Genomic DNA, 16,326 nt, shown 5'->3' with positions numbered 1-16,326 from the left:
TTAACCAGCTTAAAAAAAAGGACAAAAAAAATCGGTTTGCACTGTCACACTGCCAGAATATTTGTAATGAAACAGTTCTAGTGTACTAAAGGCTTATTAACGTCACTTCTGCAAGCTTTGCTGCAACTAGAAACGGTATTATCGTAGTTTATTGTAATACATTTTAGGTGTTTGAATGTTGTGCATAAAAAACTTGGATAAAACGAAACAAAACTTTTCTAAACTATGTTCTTTTTCATCAGACTTGGCAAATCTTATGCTCGGTATGTCTTTCTAAATAGGCTGTCATCCTTTGATCAACTTAAATCACTGCGATTGACTTGCAGGTCTGCACTTATGTAATTAGCTAAAAGAATGTTCAAATCGTATTCTCTTTGTATTATACCCTTCCGACAGACTGCAGCATACGCAGTGCTATCGGTCCACTTTTACAAGGGTATGATAAGCTATTCTGTTTGGGCGTTTTCAGACATCCCAAGTTCAGGATGTCTAGAATAGATAAAAAAAACAAAAAATAAGATTTAACCAAAGTGGTTGTATGTATTTTTGGGACATTTGACCCTAAAAATAGAATGCAAATGTCATGTTTATATTATCGCAGTGTTCAGTCCAAAAGTCTTGTCCACGTCTAGAAATGTACTGTAGACCAAGGCTCTCGTATTAATTTCCTAAAGTAAGTTTCCATTTGTTGACACATACATTTATGTAACGCAGCTAAAGTACTTTGCTAAGGTACTTTACCAAAGTACTAAGTTAGGAATAACTTTATATAATGTCCAAACAATGGTGGATTTTACTCATTTCAAATTCATGGTCAATTTATTTCCACGCGTCTATTATAAATTGAATTATTATAAATTCTATTTCAGGGTACATTTTTCCTTTTGCGTTTGTCAATTGATACCACACACTATTCTCTTAGTGAGCAAATAAGAGGTTGAACTAGCTTTTCTTACAATATTAAGGATTTTATAGTTGTACCAAAGACCTCTGCTGTTATTTATTTTGAATTACACTACGATATTTGATATTACGCCTTCGATATTCATCTTTTTTTTTTCAGAATAAAAATGAAATAACAATTTGATTATCACCTAGTACCTTAAATAGATTCTCAGAATGATTTCCCATATCCATTTAGTCTCTAGGGATAAAGAAATATAAAATGAATGGGTCAAATTCTAACAAAGTATCTGTATTTGTATATTACATTTTCTGTGACGTATATTCTGGTGTTACTGACAAATGTGACATTGTCTGTTTGCCCGTTGTACCTTAAGCTAACATACATTTTTGAACAGTTCTACATGGAAGGATTGTCAGGTGAATGATGTGTTTAAGTTCTTGAGAGGCCATAGAATTTGTTCTTTTACTTTTCTGGACTATCAATGGTTGTGTGCTGTATGCTTCTACAGTAAATCTACAATGCCTGTCAGGTGCTTTTCTTTTGACTGTTTTTCTTCTTGTTTAAGCTTTTTGTGATCATGGCTAGAAAATCATTCTGTTTTACTCTAATCAATATATTCCTTTAATAATGGTGACCAGCATCAATGGCAAATACAGACATATTTAAAGAAATCTTGACTTATGTTACCTGCCCTAAAAAAAATTCTAAGAGAATTTACGATTATTTGCTCTGTGAACGTACAGTTTACATTTTAAAATGTTCCTTAAATTTGATTTAAATGTATCCCGATACTGGACAAATTGAACTTCTACACCTGTGCCTTTAATTCAATTACAATGATCTCAATTGGAATCAAGGATATTTTGTGCCGAGATTGTGTTTTGATAACAAGTTGAATAGAAAAATACAAGACTTAATTCTGATCAATATTTCAGTGCCTTAGGACATTTTGTAGACCTTTTAAATTATCTGCTCTTTAACTGAAGGTCCTAATAAAAGGCTTCTTTGGCTTTGGACAATTAGATTAAACTACTTACAAAATAACCAACGCATGACACAAGGGTGTCCAATATTGTCCAAGGGGGTCCCGCTGTCTGTATTTGCCATAATATTACATTGCAGTAATACCTAATTTTATATTATTCCGACATCAGTTCTCCATAAAAATGCCCAGTTGATGTATAATCAACATCAGTTGTGGAATAGTTGCATTACTGTTAGTTGTTTTGTGATGTCTTTTTTTTGTTCAAAAAATAATAATTGAGCCTGAAGATTTATGCAATGTTGTACCGGTGCATACCCTGAGTACATGTATACGAGTTAGGCAGTTGGAATTTAATAAGTTGAAAGAAAAATAGCACAAGTTTTGTCAATATTGAGGGACAACTTGTTCCATATGCCACAAATATTTAAAAGTAGGAATGTTACTGTTAACTAACATTACTGTTAAGCCCGGAAATATTGAATGTATTCTTGATTTTAAATATACCATGGATGGGTCACTGGAGAACAGTTGAATCATTAAGATGTAGCATCTAGTTGTAAATCGCTATCCATTCATATGTACACAAACTAGAACATGCAAAATTTCTGAAGTTTCTGTATGTATCAGTGTATCGAAATGGTAGAGAAAGAAATGTGATGTTTCTCAGGGTAAAGCAATGATTTGATGGAGAACCAATGTTTTTAATCTGAGGAAACGGCATTTCACAGATTTATTTACCTTGATGTCGGTTGGTTTAATACATTTATTTATAAATGGAACATGTCCCTTATTTTGTGGCAAGCTGTTGATATGTAGGACACTATTCTGATAATCCCAGAAAAATAAATATTTGTTTGTATACTGATATTGTGTAATGAACACAAGACATTACCTGCAAGTCTATTATAATGCTAGTCTTTTTTTTTTCTAAATTAAGATTTGTGTACTGCGTAATATTTTCTTTAGTGTTTTACTAGTTTGTTAACTGTTGTTTAAATGTTTCACTACGGTTATGCAATGGTTTACAGATTTCACATTTATTTTTATCATCTTGCAAATAAAAATGATTTTTTTCATCTGAAATGTGTGAACTGCTTTGTTAGGCCCCCTGATGTCATTCTGGGAGGTGGGCCTGGTAAGACATTTTCACTGCTTGTACAGCTGAGAACGAGGAAAAAGTTGTCACTAAAAATACATAGGGTGAAAATTTGCTGTGGAACAGAGATTTAAGATCTGATGCCATAGATAGGGCTTATTATAAAATTGGGGTTATTTAATTTGATGTTTTGTTATAATGACATCATGGGAATTGTTTAACACTAACAGTAACATTTCAAAAGCAAAGTATGTTTCAAAGTCATTAATGGTGGCAACATAACATCAATATAATGAAATCTGTTGTGAATGATCTTAAACTTGTAAAATGTAACTTGTTTAGTTTTTAATAGCTTCATTGCCACTAGATGGCAGCCTCTCCTCTGTAACTCAACAGTTTAGTACCCATACCTTTAGGCTAGTTCTACTACAAGCCTTTGTGAAGTTGAATTTACACCTAACCTTTACCCTTAGATTCAACATTTTACCAGAGTGTCAAAGACCTTGGTAACAGAAAACACCAGCACTATTTAAACAGCTTGTTTACATTTGAGTCATGATGGCTTGCAAAATCCTTGTCAAAGTCCAATAAATGAGTAATGTTTGTATTGACTAGTTAAAGCCATTGAAAGATTACTGTTTTAAATCTAATTTGGTTTAATGCTTTATGTCTTCTTATACCTATTCCAGTGAAATTAGGAAGATCCGTTCCTAAACCACATGAAAACATGTCCACCTCAGTGCTCCAAGATCCGGTCCTGACTTTGATGCCTCATCAATACCCTTTATAAATACCTTTTTTATAAACACATGACATGGGCATTATATAATATAGCCATTCCAGATTACAGTTTATGGAGTAACACAGTATGTAAAGACCCATTAAACTATACTTTGTGTGTTTGTTACATCACAAGTAGGAGGGTCCTCCCAGGTGTAAGATTGACTGATCAACTCAGCAGTCAACCTCCATGGTGGATTGTACCAACTGGAGGGCTGGGGGGACACTGCTAGCCTTTGTGATGTCACAAACCACTATATTTTTGAATTGCCATGTAATGGCTTGTTAGGCACAAGCCTCTTTGTCAAATAGTGGCGCTTAAACAGTGTCTAACAGCCTAAGACGTACGAAACTAATCAGAATCAAAATATGTAATCAGTATTTTCTGTCATCATATTGAAGGTCAACATTAACATACACTTAATTTTGAGAAATACTTATTTCATCAATATATAAGTGTTATTTGTTCATTATTCCACGTTACAAGCTATAACTAGGCCTGAGCTATTGTCAATGTTTGCCTACAAGATGTGGGCAAACATAAATGTGCCATTGTGTGTTGCCTTGTATTCTCTGGCTGGACCTTGACAAATAACCTATACATTAAATACAGTGCAATAAGTAAGATGACATAAGGTACCTTATGATGTTTGAATCACGATGTAAATTCTAATTTATGTAAACAACACTCACCCTATGATTGACAATTCAAAGGAATGTTATGGTTGCCTTCAAGCCTGCAAAATGTTCCCTTTAAAGATCCCATGGCATGAGAATTAACTTTCTGAGGTTTTCTAACATTAATATGAGTTCCCTTAGCCTACCTATGCTCCCCCAGTAGCTAGAAACTTTGTTGGGTGTAAAACGAGCACTAGGCATTCTGAAGCTCAGATGCGCCAATTTGGAATTCTCCCTGTATCTCGTCATAAGGGAAGCTGCCACCTCTCCTTTTCTCTGCCTTGCCAGCCCAGAGAATTTGGCCCGCCAATGAGCTATGACCGTGAAAGCGACGTGTGTGTGTGTGTGTGTGTGTGTGTGTGTGTGTGTGTGTGTGTGTGTGTGTGTGTGTGTGTGTGTGTGTGTGTGTGTGTGTGTGTGTGTGTGTGTGTGTGTGTGTGTGTGTGTGTGATTACACACACTGTAACGCAAGTGTTGTGTGCTTCTTTGTTATTTGGATAACCGTTCTGCTATTGCTGTTATAGTGCATAAAACGTCGGTTCATTGAAGGCTCTGGTATTTCCCCAACAAGAGTTGGGGTTAACTCAGCCATCGTTGAGCCTCACTGCTCGCCGCCCGCTGCCCCGAGGCACCACCGCCACGAAGCACCAGCGCCCGGCAGCGGGCTGTGGGTAGAGGGCAGCCGGCAGCTGGCAGTGCCCGGTTCAGTCTACTTCAGATTGATGTGGAAGTGGAAGAACCAGAGACGTCTGAGAACCCGACGCAGTCGTTTGGGATTCATAATATCGTCTGGAGGCGCACACAACTTTTGGCTGTGATAGTATGCATTATATGATATTTATTATATTTTATTATCTAGATAGAGCTCCAGGACTGTAAGGCAAGTGTTATACACTTCCTTTTTATTTGGATAACCGTTCTGCTGTTGGCGCCTAACACGTCAGACTCTCATCTCTGGTATTTCCACAACGAGATTCATAGTAAGGGCTATCTCAGCCATGGTTTAGAAGTAATTGGGGAAAAATAACTTTGGCTTTGACTCCCTGAAGTACATGAACCACGAGATGGAGGCGAAATGGATTGTTGCCCTCGTTTGTCTCCTGCTTGAGCCCCGCTTCCCGCTGCCAAGGGACCACCGCCTCGGCGCTGCCCGCTGCAGGAGGCGATGGAAGCGGCAGCAAACCAGTCGCCGAAATAATAGAAACCATTAAAGTCTATGTAGGCTATGCCACTGGAAACCGCAGTGGCATGGCACGGAACCGCCCCCAAACCGGCACTGCGTTTACGATACTTGCCTCTTCTATTTTTGAAAGTTGCCGGTTCGCAGCCGTGTCTCAGCCAATCAGTTTGCTTTTGCTCATTAATATTCATGAGCTCACATCGACCCCTATGCAATTCACAGGTTATTGTAATATTATACAGTCCATTCTATGGTATAGCTAATCAGTGGCAAAGAAGAAATGAAAGTCGGCGTCGATGCCTCACAAGTCCTGTGTCGCGAGCGGACGTTGCCATGACATCTAGAAATCATGCCGTATTTAATGGGTTATAATATTGATGTGTAGGGGTTGATTATAACTTGTGTGTAATATTGTATGAATCATTCTAATCATAATCATTTTTACAATTCATATAGGCCTATTATAATTATGCACGTCTTGAGCCATCAGCCGGAACGTGTCCGTGCCGCTTCCAGTGGCGATTGCCGTATGGAACGCAGCCGGTTCGCTGCCGTGCCGCTTCCGTGCCGATTCCGGTGGAAATTGGCCTTAAGCGCTTCCCGCTGCGGCGAGGCTCCGGCGGGAGACAATCGCTGTCAACAATCGCGGGCAACAATCCCTTTCTCCTCCATGTCGTGGTTCAGTCTACTTCAGATTGATGTGGACTTGGAAGGACCAGAGACGTCGGAGTATCCGACGCAGTCGTTTGAGATTCATAATATTGTCTGGCGGCGCAAACAGCTTTTGGCCGTGATAATATGTATGTTATAGATATCTATGTATGATATTATTTAGATATAGAGCTCCAAAACTCCCGCCAGAGCACCGGGAGTGTTCTAGAATATTTACAGAACTCGGCCAAAGGCTTGCTGTTTACAGCTGTTTACATCCGCTGTAAACAGCACATGGTACCGTGTCCGCAAGCTGCTCAGGGCCCCACCCTCCTCCTTGACCCGCCTCTCTCCTCCTCATTTGCATTAATGCTACAGACAACGAAACAGCGTGTTTGGGGAAAGGTCAATGTGCGACTGGCTCGTAGTGGCTGTAATTCTGCACCAATGATGAATTTCGGGAAGGTCGTCAAATACTGTGTTAGGGGTCCACTAATATCTATATTAAAGCATAAAGTAGCATGCCATGGGACCTTTAATACCCATACTCTGAAAAACTGTAAAAAACCCAGTGTTCTCTTCCCCTTGCTTCTTTTCCGTACTTCAGTGCACATCTACCGACATTATTCACATTGCTGGTTGAACTGCTCATAATAAGATCGATTTTACGTAAGTCTTGCTTCTTACCACGAAAACACAAATATGTCCCAGTAAAAAACACAAAATCAGTGGACTTGAATCATTCATAATGTGAACAATATGTTTTATTAAGGAAAGACAAATGTGCTTCATCAATAGCGAACAAAAATATATAAATCTGACTCCAGCAACCCAATGAGACCCAGCAACATCTCAGGAATACATGGTAGAGCCGTTGGACACAAACCCAGCTGGGGGGATGGTCTCACCCTAAGGGAAGAAGAGGAGGGCCTGTCTGAGGGCCAGTTCCGGGGTGGGGGACATCAGTACACTCAGTCGCCCTGGGTCTCCATCGCAGCCGCCGTGGGGAGGCAGGAGGGTCCGTAGCGCCGTGAAAGCATCCACCCCACGCAGGGCACACACCAGGGCCGGGGCGGAGGCCAGGGTGTCCAGGCTGCCAGGCCAACCCCGCTCCCCCACCTCGTAGGGGCTGAGCTCCCGGGCCTGCCTCGCCGTCAGCGCAGGCAGCCACGTCAGGTCCAGCAGCTCCAAACCGCCACCACCGATGCTGCCACCCCAACCGCAGCCTTCATCAATGTCAACAGCACCACCTTCTCCACCTCCGTCATCTGCTCACGGTGATCAATCAAAATGTCCTGCTTATTGCTGAGCAGGTTATGCTCAAAAAATAATTGTAAAGGTTTTAATACCACTAGGTTTGAGTGTAATTAGCCATTACAAGGCATTTCGAAAATCAGCCTCTTCTGACATCACAAGTGGGCGTGTCCACATAGATGCATGCTGGATAGGTCAGTCTACCAGCCTACCCAGTGGGCTGAAGCAAATGTTGCTCATCTATCCGTCATACATCTAGGTCGACAGGCCTACTTGTGATGTCAGAAGAGGCCAACTTTCAAACCGGCTTATAACGGCTAATGACACTCACACCTGGTGGTATAACATGTCACCTTTAATGCATGAAATAATCACTATCTCCAATTACAATTTAAATTAGTATGATTTAGCTATAGTTTTATGTTCGATAAAAAAATGAAATACACGATACAGGCTTTCTGGAGGGTGACACCGATCGGAATAATAGGGTGGTGTTCTAATTTTGGGGTTTCCCCTTTGAGCACCACCAACTCCACTCGAAATACCCCCCAACTCGCCGCATTCGCCAACCCACCGCCTGGGGCTCCTCTCAGGATTCGGTGCAGGAGAGCCAGTCCTTGGCGCAGATCGTGACCACACAGGCTCAGGATCACCACCTCCCCGGCCTTAGGGTTAGACGGACCCGTCATATTGGACAGGACCCCGTCAGGTGCTGTAGGTTCTCCGCGTTTACACCGACCTGAAGGAGAAGAACATTGAACATGAACACAATGCAACACACCTACTCGAAAAAAAAAAGGTCACAATCAATTTCTGTGGATAAAACCGATCACAATTCTATTATCAAGAATCAATGACGTTCAATCATTCAATCAAAGAGGGTGGGTTCAAAGTGCTTAACTAAGTTGTTGCGCAGGCGGTCTGTGTAGGGTGAGACGTGAAAGCAGCTACTGGGCTCAACCACGTGGACACCATTCAGTACAGAGCCGATGACACCCAGAAGGTCTTGAGCTTCACACTCCTTCATCAGTGCTGGAAAACAAAGACCATCAGACAATATGATGTAATCATACACAGCCTATCAGTTTTCCTGTCCCTAGACATAAGGAATTCATGATATGTCTCAACAGTCTCCAAAACATACTCCCTAGTTTTATTAGTTAATAATAACTAACAAAAGTGTTTTTTTAAGAGAGTTTTATGTGTGCACCGTTGTGAGATATGTATCAGTAATGGATTTTAATTAGTGCTGTCAGTTAACGCGTTATTAACGGCGTTAACGCAAACCAATTTTAACAACGTTAATTTCTTTATCGCGCGATTAACGCACATTTTTTTTAATATTATTATTATTATTTATTTTATTTTTTTTCTTTGGCTCAAAACAAAGAAGCAGTAGCCTGACTGCTATGATCAAGGCAGTATGTTTGTATTTTCATCGTTCAATTGCACTATAGGCATTTATTTTTGGATCGTCCTGTTTTGATCAGTATATGCCAATGTTGTTATCCATAAAAAAAAATTTGCACAAGGCAGGCCGATGCACTTCTCCATGTTGATAAGAGCATTAAAATGAGAAAAAATAATGGGACAAAGAAATCAAGGGATATTTAGTACAGACATTTTTTTATCGAGCACTCATTTTAATACCTGCTGGTAGACTCGCACAGTGGTGCGTCGCATTCTCTCTCTTCAGCAGCAACACCAAACAGTCAGAAGAGAGCGTTGTTTTCTTCCCACCTAGGGTTGCGGTGGGAGATTTACAAAATAAAAGTACCTGGGGAGAGAATCAAGTACGATCAAGTTGAAGCATGTGCTGGTCCACAGTACATACTGTATATCCAGACATCCTATCGCACTAATGGCTGCCATTTGGGGATCAAAGGAGCATCTGAATGTTTGCTATATTGGTATTAATGGCTTTCTGGTCATTGTTAAAAAACTCGTGGTGAAAGGACTTGTGCTGTGTTTGAAACTGCCACCGTGTTTCTCCTTAAATGACGATGTGTGGTAAAAAAAAGCCTCAGTAACGTTAATTTTACGTGAATTTAATTCACGTAATTTAGAATTTTACAGTACTATCTCTTGAGTCCTCTCAAGACGAGCCCTATTAAGGCTTCTGAAACTGGACATACTATTCAATATCTTGGGAGATGCTGCTATCCAGAGTGACTAACTGTGAATTCAGAGCCGGTAGAGTAGTTAGGCATCTTGCGAAAGATTAGGCTGTGCACAGGTTAGCCTGTGTACATTGAGGATAAGGGACCACCCACCTTCAGGCAGGCAGTCGGACACAATAGCGTAGATTGTATCAACGTTTCTTACCTGGCTGCTGGTGAGTCCTAAGGCTTTGGCTGCCTTGGGGATTAGCTGCAGCCGCTGAACCCCTCTCAGAGTGAACCCCCTCTGTACACACTCAAAGAGCACCAGGCCCCAGCAGCATGGAGCAACGGCTGGGGACACCAGCAAGAGCACGTCGACTGGAGAAGGAATGGGGCGATGATTCATTCACCTCTTTTCAATTGAAATGACCCATCACTATTTTACTATTCCATTTGACTATTTAGTGTTTTTAACCCATTTCTTCATCCAAAGTGGCTTGCTGTGAATTTTGATATAGGTCGGGATAGGTTGGGTTTCATCTTGGGATGAAACCCAACACCTTTTCTAGTTGGTGTTGAACATAATAGCCAAACTACACTATCGCAATCCTGCCCCACTTTAGCCAGTGGGGGGAAGAAAACAGCTTGTTCTAGCTTGTTTTTTGTTCTTGTTTGTTTACTGTTCTGTTACCTTTGTTTGTGGCACATTGAAGGGATGGTGACTTGGCAGCAGTGCAGGCCTGGCTTCTCTCCACACTACAAAGTTCAACACAGCGTTTATTGTAACCACTCGGTTTGGAGTTGTTTATAAGGGTAATGCATTCATACATTTGCATGGGGAAATCCGATTTTAAAACCAGTTGAATAGGTTTGACCGCATCTCATACCTTTTCGGATTCATTGGTTTGCTTGTGTGAGTCATAGAAGTTGTTGTAGAGATCTCAGTTGTTTTAGACTTTTTGGCCCCGCACTGTCCATCTTCTGTATGTGAAACGAGGGACTCCGGCCTCCATGTTGGATCCACAGGTTCCGAGGTCTTCTCTGTCAATTCTTTGGTGTCGTTCTCTAACTTTAAGCTTGGCTCTTTGAATTCATCTTTCCTACATTTATTCTGCTCCCTCATTTCCCGAAGCAGCATGCTCATACCGCTTTCTCCCCTGAAAGAAGCAGAACACAGATAATGGGACTCGAAGAAAACGCCACAGAGCGTTGTGTTCACTGTCCCACATAGAAAGAAATCCCTCCCCCTCCCATTCTATTAATACCCACATTACACTTTTTATTTGATGTGATGTGTGTTGTTTTATGTCATTATTAATTGTTATCTGTAAGTATATATATATTAGTCTGTCTTGTCACTGTGGTATTACTCGTTGTGATTTGTGAATAAATATGTTGAAAAATTCAATAAAAAGATTGAAATAAAAAGAAATCAAACCTACCCGGTCCTTAACCTTGATCTGTCTTGCTGCCCTCCCTGACCGACTCTCGTCTCCGGTGGCTCTCCCTGGCGACGGCCAAGTTTAGCCTCTGTCTTGCATTGTACCAAAACCTCCCGGCACCTTCCAGAGGCTTTACCTGCATTTTAGAGCATTTAGCAGACACTTTTATCCAAAGCGACTTGGTGGCAATGGTTAATACACACATTCACACACCGACGGCGGAGTCAACCATGCAAGGTGACAGCGAGCTCATCAGGAGCAGTTAGGGTTAAGGCCCAATCCCATTTCTACCCCTTACGCCTTCCCCTTACCCCTTAAAAACAAGGGGGAGGGGTAAGGGGAAGGAGTAAGGGGTAGAAATGGGATTGGGCCTAAGTGTCTTGCTCAGGGACACATCGACACTCGTGCCGTGGAACGAACTAGCAACCTTCCGGCTACAGGTCAACCTGCTCTACCTCCTGAGTTAAGCCGATCTTACCTGAAGGGGTGGGCTGGTGGCGCAGATCGATGTATACAGTGGGACGAGACTCCTGCCGACTCATCTCCAACACTGTCATTGCACTTGTATCACTCATTGCAGTGCTCTCTCTGTGCGACACAAAAAAAGAAGACATTTTAGACCTGGCCTTTTTTTTCATGGATGAGTGTAGCATTAGATTGTATTGAACGCAATGCGGTATCCTAAAGACCTGTGACCTGGGATGAGTAGCACTTTGGATAGGCTCAGGTTCCAGCGGTTCTGGTGTCAGCCGGGACGACTGTTGTTGTTGCTTGGAGATGGAGACCAGCCTCTCCATGATACGGTCCCCTGGGCTTTGGTTGTCCGCCTCTGTAAGGGAAGCAGACCAATGGATTTGGGAATTTATGTTTCAATGTATTGTAAACTTAGCTTGATGCGTTTGGTCCTTCGACCGGGCCGGACTGTCAGGGTGCACTGCTACCTCTAAGTGATTGTATGACATGGGGAAACTCATGTTCCCTGGAAGCTGGTCCATTCTGCCTCAGGTTATGGAGGACGCTGTCCAAGTCCCACCCGTCAAGCAACTGACCAAAGACAAAAGATGCACCTTTATGTATTCATAGTCAAATTTAGATACAGTACAATTCTATCATAGTATAATTATATCAGATGTGTTTCAAATATAAACACAGGCCTACTGAAAATGAGAGGACTGGAGCACAATTGTCGACTTTCTTCTGTGGTGATTTTGGCTTCACATTGGAGTTTAAATCCGGTATCTTGTTCTGGAGTAGAGAACAAAAATTAGGGAGTTGAGTAGGCCAGAGGAAAACATTTTGTCTATGCATAAAAAAGTGAATCCATTTTAATAAATTCATGTGAGTGCAAGGAAGGCTAATAATATGCTAACCCAATAACTCAGTACTAACCTCAGAGTCCGTAGTCAGAAAAGTAGTGACCTGCTGAACTTTAGCAATGCTTTCTGGTCTACTTTGTTTAAACAGCCATTTCTGCTCGTACAAAGATTCCGCTGAGCAGACCATCCGTGCAGGAGATGACAACTCCTTATAAAGACACAATTGCACACACACACACACACACACACACACACACACACACACACACACACACACACACACACACACACACACACACACACACACACACACACACACACACACACACACACACACACGCACAAACACACACCAATTAATATCCATGTAAAATAATGTTACTTTCTTTTCATAAAACACACTTGGATAATGAACTGACCTCATCCAACAATATGTCTTCTATCGGAGGAAGTGTTGTCGGTTGACGAAATATCATCACATCTTCATTTTCGGACTGCAGAGGGAAGATCGTTTAAAAAAATAATAGACAGCTTAAATGACTCAGTATAATGTTTGCTTGACCCAAACCCTCGACCGATCTCGATGTACAATTATTTACTTAACTGTTATTGAGGAGGAGGAATCCGAGTCAATGGACGGAATATCTGATTGAAGAGATTCAAAAAAGTTGTTCCAATAAGACGAATGATTAGCAGCCATTGTGCAGAGAAGCCTATATTCTACGAGGGCGAAAGTGGCATCCTGTACTGACTTTAGCCTACTTGTTTATGTGATGGAAGTTCTGGACTGGTCCTATGGACATATTATAATGGTCCAATGCGAACGCTGCTCATGTTGTAAGCAGGAAGTTATATTTTGTTGCCTTGGCAACTCGCCGTGACAAGTGGCAACGCATGATGCCGTTTTCGAAACGAAGTAACACTACACACATACAGATTTATGCAAACCATATGTGTGTTTAAAGAATCTTTTTATTTATTTTTTTGATAGGACAACCTAAAATATTTGTATCTTTTCGTTTTTTTGGTTGGGATTGGTGGTGATTGGGATGAGTTTGGAATAAACAGGGCTTTTCATCTTGTTGATACCGTCTTGGCTCAATTTATTTGTTCCAATCATTAAACCTCAATATATGCAGAACTCTTTCAATAAATCCCAATCATTGGTTAATGAAAATTATAAGCTACCGTTGATTATGGGTTGTCAAACTGATAATTATGATCATTTGCCGCAGCGGGTCTTTTTATGTCTTTCTACTCGACATTTGAACATGTTATATTTTCCATAAAAATGTCCCCATGAGCTCTCGCCGACTTGCTTAACCGAAAACATTAGTTCTGGATTAGAAAAATAGTTGTACCTGTTAGTTAGACAGTCTTATATTCCTGTATGGGAAAATGAAAAAATGAATAATAATGTCATTATTATTATTTGACATTTTCGACCGATCTGACCAGATAGGTGTTTCCAGCGATCGGACTGGCTGGGACTTTCGAGCGATGGAGATCGATGGGTCACTGAAGGGATTAGAAGGGTCAGAGGAGACAGTGGGGGAGGCACTGGAGAAGACATTGGAGGAGGGACCTGAGGAGGCACTGGAGAAGACAGTGGAGGAGGGACTGGAGAAGAAAGTAGAGGAGGGACCTGAGGAGGCACTGGAGAAGACTGTGGAGGAAACAGTGGAGGAGGCAGTCGAAGCCTGTGGAGGAAGCAGTGGACACACAAACAAACATACACACTGTGGCTGAAAAAGGGGCCCACTGTTCCTCAAGACTTTTTAGAAGTTTATATCCCTTTGCATAAACTTTTCCTGAAACTTGGCAGCCCTGTAAATGTCATAGCAAATAGATTGCCCAAACCTTTGATGGAACCATGAATATTATATGCCTACTAGTGTAACAAAAAATGACCTACTAGTGAAACAAAATCAATAACAGCTTTGATCATTTAATGTTTAGTCATTTTCACATTGTCCTATGGTTTTGGGTGATTGGGACCGTTTTTAAAGGCTTTGTAATGTATATCCCTTGCATGTGTTATGCATAGGGGTTAGGGTTATAAATTGTGTATATGTTACTATTTTTTATGCAGTCATAACTACTAATGTAGTTATATATAGCTATAGGTTATGCGTCAGATGCTTAAAGGCCGAAGCTGATTTGACAGAAGCAAAAAGTAACAACAGTGATAATGGAAACAGTAAAACTAACATGTCATTTGTAGTGACCGTTAGCTAAATATTGGAAAATCATGAAGCTGCAGACATTGAAATGTTACCTGGCCGAATTATAGGCCTGTAGTAACCTCTTCGACAGACCTTCTATTTTTTTAATATATTTACAACTGTTACTGAGTGGGTTGAATGATTTGAGCAGTGTTTTGGGACACCATCAACACACTCTCCCAGAACAACCTGGCACTTAGTTAAGGCTAGACCTCTAAATCCCCTCCTCACCAACCCTGATTAATCCATTGCAGAGTGGAAGTGCACTAATCAGTGGTTTACTGGCCATCGACTTGTCGGTCGCAGTGGATAAGTCCAGTACAGCCCCCGGCCCCAATGATACGGATAGAGAGTCAGAGAGACAGGAAGAGGGCGAGAACAAAACAGCATAAAAAACAGACAATAGTGGATGGTTGGTTAGGAAAGGAGGAAGGGTGCGATTGAAAGGTACAGGGAGATAGTGGAGGCATGGAACACACCCAAGTTAAGGCTCATAGTCTTGGCCTGGTAACCTGATGCACCAGATGGCTTCTTACACAGAACCATTGGAGAAGTCATCCTTGGAAAAAATGTTTGGATACGGGCAGTGCACTTTCAAAGAATACTTGGAAGGTTGGATGACCCATCTGTCTTATCATGTGTCACGTAGATAACAAAGTTCCTCAAAGGATGCCGATTGGGGCAAACCGCTGGGGGATCGAATAAAACACACATAAGTTGCCTGCCGTTATTGATTCTCGCGGGGTCGCATTCTGGCGAGTCTATTTGCCTCACAAGGTTACGTGCCTGGCATATGCGATGCTGAATCAATGATAAATTATGCTGACCCAAGCAACTAAACTTGCTGTCCCAATCACCCAAAAATAGTATTTGTTTTTGAACCATGTTACAAAAAAAGAGTAGGCTACACATCCTAGGGATATGATAGAACCATATTACCTTATTATATGGTTATGTTGCATCCTAAGAGTCACAGAAATGTATTATGTGTCGTGCTTATCTTTTGGATTAATGGCAAGAATGCTTACACAAGGCATTAATACTAAAACAGTCCCAGTCACCCTTAATTCACCCAATAAAATAAAACCATACTTTTGTAAATACAGTCAATTAAAAACTTTAATTGGATTTAGCCAACATTTATTTTAACAGACAAAAGATGTGACTTGTTCAAATAAAGGTTACAATTTAAATCAAAAACAGTTCAATGCTCTTTGGTCATAGGCTACCAACATGTGGACCATACTAGAGTTTGTGTTTGTGATCTTGACATGGAGTCATATTGCTGATACAAGACATTAACCCCATATAGCTTCTTGAATTAAATCAAACAAATCTCTGGTATTCAAACTAGTAAACAACACTAACCCAACGACAACTTACCTTCAAAACAATAATCAACCGTTACATTCTTTGATTTCTTGTTAGATCGTCTTTTGCCTGCGAGTATAAAGGCACCCAGTGCAACTTTCGAGGCTTAAAAATAAACATTCAATTTCTAGTCTTTTTTACACGTAGTAAGTTTCAATAACTCCATACCATTACATACCGACATTCAAGCAGCAAAGATGAGACGTCGTTGTGTGGTGAGAACTGATAGAAAATCGATAACAACAACAATGCCGCCATTTTCTTTATTTTTTGTAACCTACAATAAATAAAGCAGGCTTCCAGTCAATGGAAAAATGGCTTCTCCCCACCGGCGATTGT

The 16,326-nt window shown here is 40.9% G+C and overlaps 1 protein-coding gene across 2 annotated transcripts; it reads right to left on the bottom strand.

Moving 5' to 3' along the window:
- Nucleotides 1-6,958: 6,958 nt before the first annotated feature.
- LOC130372372 (dynein axonemal assembly factor 8) lies at nucleotides 6,959-15,604 on the bottom strand. Of its 2 annotated transcripts, XM_056578367.1 has the most exons (16): nucleotides 13,753-15,604; nucleotides 12,996-13,036; nucleotides 12,811-12,885; nucleotides 12,465-12,599; nucleotides 12,234-12,320; nucleotides 12,017-12,119; nucleotides 11,772-11,904; nucleotides 11,554-11,663; nucleotides 11,076-11,211; nucleotides 10,521-10,790; nucleotides 10,325-10,389; nucleotides 9,857-10,011; nucleotides 9,182-9,308; nucleotides 8,434-8,563; nucleotides 8,106-8,272; nucleotides 6,959-7,545 (listed from the first exon to the last, which is right to left on the bottom strand). In XM_056578367.1, the coding sequence occupies exons 3-16, from the start codon at nucleotides 12,865-12,867 to the stop codon at nucleotides 7,187-7,189; spliced, it is 2,034 nt and encodes a 677-aa protein (XP_056434342.1). In that variant the 5' UTR covers nucleotides 12,868-12,885; nucleotides 12,996-13,036; nucleotides 13,753-15,604; the 3' UTR covers nucleotides 6,959-7,186. The 2 variants fall into 2 exon arrangements, with proteins under 2 accessions (XP_056434342.1, XP_056434332.1); XM_056578357.1 differs by lacking the exon at nucleotides 13,753-15,604 and having other exon boundaries at nucleotides 12,996-13,745.
- Nucleotides 15,605-16,326: the final 722 nt, after the last annotated feature.

Source organism: Gadus chalcogrammus, chromosome 2, assembly GCF_026213295.1.
Source record: "Gadus chalcogrammus isolate NIFS_2021 chromosome 2, NIFS_Gcha_1.0, whole genome shotgun sequence".
NCBI lineage: Eukaryota > Metazoa > Chordata > Actinopteri > Gadiformes > Gadidae > Gadus > Gadus chalcogrammus.
This window is presented reverse-complemented; position numbering and strand designations above follow the sequence as displayed.